The 6,670-nt window shown below is 34.1% G+C and overlaps 2 protein-coding genes across 2 annotated transcripts; both read left to right on the forward strand.

Moving 5' to 3' along the window:
- Positions 1–283: 283 nt before the first annotated feature.
- Positions 284–742, forward strand: EAH_00058620 (hypothetical protein, conserved; the record flags this gene model as incomplete). The annotated part of the gene is made up of 1 exon (XM_013393644.1): positions 284–742. One exon carries the CDS (start codon positions 284–286, stop codon positions 740–742), a length of 459 nt encoding a protein of 152 aa, XP_013249098.1.
- Positions 743–5,767: 5,025 nt separating this feature from the next.
- On the forward strand, positions 5,768–6,571 carry EAH_00058630 (hypothetical protein, conserved; the record flags this gene model as incomplete). The annotated part of the gene is made up of 1 exon (XM_013393645.1): positions 5,768–6,571. The coding sequence occupies one exon, from the start codon at positions 5,768–5,770 to the stop codon at positions 6,569–6,571; it is 804 nt and encodes a 267-aa protein (XP_013249099.1).
- Positions 6,572–6,670: the final 99 nt, after the last annotated feature.

Here is a 6,670-nt window from a genome sequence, read left to right on the forward strand (position 1 = left end):
CTACAATATTTCCCTGCTTTTTACCCCCAACTTGCGGTGGTTCAGCATCGCCTCCGCACTTCCTTCGGGTTGTTTCTGCTGATTGTGAATGCGTGCATTGCTGCTTTCAAATCCCTAAACCCTAAACTATAAGCATTAAAATACAGAAATAAAAGTAATAATTCATTTTTTTCTTCTTTTTTTCCCTTCTAAACTCCTTGCCCCTGGCTTTACCAGCCGGGCCTCTTTCTACCAGCAGGCGACTGCCCTAGCTGCACCCATCTTACGTTTATCTTTAAAGAAGATGCGTGGAAGAATATGTATTGTCACTTTACTAGCGTTGCTCTCAGCTGAATGTTGTCTTTCGCTGTTGATGAAGAGACCTGGAGGCACTGAGCCGGTGTCTGTGGAGTTAGCCGAAGAAGGCGTGGAGGCAGAAGCAGCTCCGCCTTCCTCTGCATCTCGTTTTATTGAACTTTCTCACAAAGCAAGAGCAAGAAAACGCTATTCGCATTGTCTAGAAGACGACTGCAGATTCGCTGCACAGAGTGCGAAGACGAGAAAAACCAAAGAGCAGAAACTCAAAAAGAAAGCGAAAAAACTAGAAAAACAGGCGAAGGAAGAGAAGAAAATATATCTAAAAAATCATACTGAGGCAGAATATGATGTGCTTAAATACCAGGCCATTGTTGAGGCACTACAGAGGGAAAATGCAGCAGCACCAGGAGGAGCAGAAGGAGGCGAGGAGCAGCAGCAAGGCTAAGAAGGAATATTTTATCTGTTGCGTTTGCTGCTACGGGAAGCAAATGAAGATCTCCTACTAAACACTACACTAAAATTTTGCATGTATTTGATTGTTTTGTCTATTCTATTTAAGATTTCGCCGTCAGTTTCCTTCAACAGAAGATCCCCCCTTTGTCTCTTTACTTGTTTTTTTTCTTGTCTAACCCCTAAACGCACAGTGAGAGCTACAAATGTTTCTGCATCAGAAAGAGGGAAAGCAGAAATAACAGAAACCAGAAAAAAGCAGCTTCCACCTCTGCTGCTGCTGCTGCTGGTGGTGCTGGTGCTGCTGGTGCTGCTGCTGGTGCTGTTGTGGCTGCTGGTACTGGTGTGTGGGTTGCTGCTGCTGCTGCAGCTGCAGCAGTAGACAGCCTGGTGGTTCATCACAGCAGCGTTTTATTGATTGAAGTGTCTGGCAATATGCTGTTTTTTTATTTATTTTCTTCTTCATTTTCCCTGGAATGTGTGTCCTTCGGTTTGCTGTTTCAGCAGCTGCCACCCTATGTATGTGTTTTACTCTAATTGCATGCATAAGGGAGCAGCACCAGCAAATTAGAAACAAATAAATATAATTTATTGATTTATTGTTATAGTCACACAATAAATAAACATATTTACTGCAGAAGTGCTGCAGAGGGATAATCGCTGGCTGTCTAGGCCACCCGCCAGCAGCACAATGCATAAATATACATCTATATATACAGCAACGAACCCTCGTCTCAAGAGAAGCAGCAAAAGAATATATAAAACAAATGAAATAATGTTTATTTTTCTATTTATCTATTAAATAATTCAAAAAACTTTTATTTTTTTGCACTTCTTCCTATGATGCTGCTGCTGTCTGGCTGTCTATCAGCCGCCTTCGATACTGCGAAATCACCGTCGCCGCAGGCTGCTGAGGTTCAGCGATGTGCTGCTCAATGGAGGGTAAAACTCTGCTGAATTCTTTGTTTCTTGTTGTTTTATGCAATAAATAAGTAAAATATTTACACTTTTGCAAGAGATCAGCCCTTATTTAACTCCAAAAACCTCCTTCTAGCCCTCGTCATGAGGCTGCTGGGTTGTATCCTTGCCCCGGCTGTCGCCGTGTTGGTCTTAGGCGCAGAAATTGCATCTTCAGGGGCTTCGCAACATTCTTTAAATCATTTAAATGATTTATTTCCTCATCAAAGCCCTGAAAATGATGAAGATTATGCAGATTTTTATGCAGACTCCCCTTCAGAAGAAGGAAGAATCGAAGAGATGAAGGAACCGGTGGTCACTGCGGGTGTCGCGAGTTTTCTTGAAGGTAAAAAGAAGAAAAAAGACAAGAAGAGGAGAAAGGAGAAGAAAAGAAAAGACAAAAGGAGAAAACATAAGGAAAGGAAGCAAGACGAACAAGAACCACAGCCAGCAACACCTTCACAAGCAGACGTCCTTAGAAGGCTTCAAAAAGAATATAAGCAAGCGAAGAAAGGTTATATGAATAGTCATAATAAAGAACAATTCTTTATTTTAAAATATAATACTCTCATTAATGCTCTTCAAGCCGCGCAGTAAACGCCTTTGCTTGTTCCTCTCAACAGAAGTAAACACAAAAATATATATTAGTCCAAATAGAAAATTGTCATCTTCTGATTAAATATTGATTTTAAACTACCTAATTTTTAACTCTATATATATGCGCATTTATATATATGCATTTATATATATATATGCATTTATATATATGCATACTATATATATGAATGTATATATATACTTTTTTGTGTCTATTGCAGCGACTAGGCCGTTTGCGTCTATTTATACACATACCTTGTATATATGTGTTTAATATATATATATAAAATATATATATATATATGCATATGTATATACGCATGTATATATACGCATATATGTATATATGTAAATATATATTTCGGGAGATCCCTTCGCAGGAAAACAGACTGCAAGAGGATTTTCTGTGTTGGTGCAGTGTCAGCCTTTTGCTGTAAATTAAAATAAATAAAATATATCAACAGACCCCGCAGTTTACTTTTGTTTTTTTTAATTTTCGGAGGAGGGTTGAAGGCTTAAGGTTATTCTTCTCAGTATTGTAGCAGTTGACCTTTATTATAGCAGTGGAGTGCGTTTGATATATATAATATATATATACATATATGTTTATATATATATAATATATATATTTAAATAGTAAGTTTTATTTTCTCTCACTATTTTAGTTGTGTATTAGTTAGGGGGTTGCGTTTATATGTATAGACAACAAAGAAATGATTTAATTCTAATTAATATTATATAGGCATATATATTATACATAAAATGATATATATATATATATATCTTTGAATATGTTTATATACATATATATAAGTTTATATACAAATATATATATATATATATATATAGTTTATACATACTTATGTATATATATATGCATATATATATGTCTATATACATGTCTATATATATATATATTTATATACATTTAAACACTTGAAAAGTAGAAGCAAATTTATTTGCAGGAGCAGCAAAATCGCTCCGTCTTCGTTGCAAGGCATGTCGTCGTTCTTCAGTGTATTATTATTATTATTATTATTATTATTATTATTATTATTATTATTATTATTATTATTATTATTGTTATATTTATTTATTATTGTTACTATCGTTATTACTTATTACTATTATTACTTATTGTTATTATTTGTTATTATTATCATTAATTGTTTTTACGATTAGCTGTTATTATGATTATTTTGAGTACTATTAGTATTATGATTGGTACTTGTAGTATTATTATTAGTAGTAGTATTATCACTATTTTATTATTATTATTATTATTATTATTAGTATTAGTATTATTATTAGTATTAGTATTAGTATTAGTATTAGTATTAGTATTAGTATTAGTATTAGTATTAGTATTATTAGAATTATTTTTATTGTTATTATTCTTATTATTAGAACTAGTATTAGTGTTATTATCTATTATTATCAGTAGTTATTAGTATTACTTATAGTATTATGCTTTATTATTTAGTTGTTTGCTCTATACTCGGTAAAGTGCAGATAAGTTGAGAATCGAGTATTTATTTATTAATTTTCTGCTTCCTCTTCGTTGATGCATTGAAATTCTTTTTATTCTTCCTTCTGTGCTTCCATCGATTATTTATCTTTAACTTATTTGTTTACTTACTTAATTATTTAATTTATTTAATTTAAAAAGAATATGTATATTTAATTCTGCGTTATCATTATTTAAGAGACTTGAAGGAAGATCTCTAATTCTTTAATTGCTGTATTTCATCTTTTCTCAACTTGTACACAAATAGCGGATTATATTTACAATAGAAAGTCTTCGCTTACTTTTAGTAGAAAAAGTTTATTTCTTTGTCTATGCTTATATTATTTTATTTATCTCAATGCTACTTTATATGGCTATAATTTACTTCTTTTGTAGTATAGACATATATGCATATATATATATATATGTATATATATATATATAGATATAGATATAGTTTGTCACTTAAAGCTAAGTACAAGCTTTCTATTGAAGTTTCCATTGCTTTGATGAATTGTGAAACAACTTTTTAAAGTTTATATTACATTGTGATACTCTGTTTTACTCCAGTATATACATATATATATATGTAATCAGGCACTATATATATGCATATATATACATATACGTATATATATATATATTTCCGGATTTAAATCTAGAAGGGTTAATAATTGATGAATATTTTGCTTTACTGATATTTACTGGGCAATGAAATACCCAAAATGTTCTTCAATTTTGTCTAATAAATAAAATTCTTCGTTGTTTCTGTAGAACGTCAATATTGAAAAGAATATCATTATGAATATAATGCGAAGTTAAGCTTAGTGAAAACGTTTTTTTGTACTAAGACAGAAGAGCTGTACATACAAATATGGGTACTCATTATTTATAATATAATCATGTATGTACATATAATATATATATTGTATATATATTATATATAATATAATATATATATTTATATATATACATATATAACGTATATATATATAAGCAAGAAAAGAACGAGACTTGAAGGTTAATGCAGACCAGTTGCTATCGGCGTAAAGAACTCGGCGGAGAATTTCTCCATTTATTTATGCATTTAGGCCACCAATACTCATAATAATAACTCTATTTATGTAATCTATCTGTTTTAGATTGCATATTATTTGCAAAAAGAAGTGAAAATGCAAGAAAAATGCTGCAAGGTTTGAAGCCCGCTGCGGTAGACCACCGGCAATCGACGCCTGAAGCCGCTGAAGAAGGCGGAAGAAGCAGAATAACGCGTTGAAGCCATCAATAAAAGAAGAATTATTGAGCAAATTAATTTAAATGTTCATTTTTCTTTGTCTATTTATTTATTTATTTGTTTATATTCATTTTTTTCTCTTCGTAGAGCCGAGCAAATTTCGCTGGTCCTGCGTATAGCCGTCGACAGGAAACCGATGAAAAGCTGCTCGAATTTTCAATCATTTTCCCTTATTAATGATATTAAATAAATTACTATTAGAAACATAGCACACATAACTGAAATTTACAGCCTTTTAATGATAAAAAATGCAGATTCAAGTCTTTATAATGTGCGCATATTGACGTTCATCGGTTCAGGCGGCAGCAGTGGTTATTAGATGGGGCGCCGTATGAGGTAAACCTCCGTCAAAAAATGTTTAAATTGGAGGATATTTTGAATGAAAGTATATTATTATCCTATGTAAACATAAATACTCCTATATTTTCATCATTTTAAAGGAGTTTCACTCGAGAAGCTGCTGCGCTGCACGCTAAGGGCACCGGCGGTTGCCTCTGCAGCTCGATACAAATTCGAGCTCTCATAGAGTGTGGTTCATAAGAGCGGCTTAGTGGTTTCTGAATTTTAATGAAGTATATTATTTCTTTTATTTATTCTTAAAGTCTTTAAACACCTGTTTATACTTTGTCTTTTTCTCTCCTTTGCAAAGCGCGTCTCGGTGAAAAATGCAGCGCAGCGCGAAGAAGAAGCAGTCGGCTGTCTGCAGCAGCTGTGAGGAGTTGTGGGGATTAGAAGAAGGTGTAGAAAAAGAAATAATTGGCGTTCTTTTATCAGAGTTTGAAGCACAGAACGAAAGACAACAAGAAATAGACTCTGCTCTCTCCACAGATGTAAGCAACGATAATGATGCCGATGATGAACGCGAAGATGAATTCAGCGACAGCAAACAGCAGAGGCAGAAGCAGCAGCAGCAGGATGCGAGGCGGCAGCAGCGGCAGCAGTTGAGGCATTTGCAGCAGCGGCAGCAGGCAAAGGAGCGCCGCAAACAGCAGCAGCAGGCGCAGCAGGAAGAACACCAACAGCAGCAGCAGCCGCAGCAGGGAGAGCACCAACAGCAGCAGCAGCAGCAGCAGCAGCAGCAACGGAGTCGACACCACTCTTTTGCTGGCCCTCCTTTGCTTGCTGATGCATTGATAATAACAATGCCTTCCCGCCCGCCTTCAACTTTATCTCGAAGCTATCTTCGTTTTGTTAAGGGTATTTATAAAAGAAAAAAGAAGCAGTTCTTACAGGGGCATTCTATGGAGGAGTTTAAAACACTTAAAGCGCAAGTACAGAAAAGAGAAGAATCCAGCAGAAATAATATTATCAAATGCAGATGTGCAAAGCCTTCTCTTAATAATATACAACAACAAATACATATAAAAGAACCTACAGGGCGTCTCACCCCTCAGGATGCATGCGAGCGAGTCTCTCTCCCAGGCTGTCCAGGAGAACATCAACGAGTTTTAATTTTCATTGACGAATAAAACAATGAATAGAAACATGCATTCATATCCTATTATATGTATATATATATATATATATATATATATATACATGTATGTAAATGTACATATGCATGCACG

Source organism: Eimeria acervulina, genomic scaffold (assembly GCF_000499425.1).
Source record: "Eimeria acervulina Houghton genomic scaffold, Eah_scaff1333, whole genome shotgun sequence".
Taxonomy (NCBI): domain Eukaryota; phylum Apicomplexa; class Conoidasida; order Eucoccidiorida; family Eimeriidae; genus Eimeria; species Eimeria acervulina.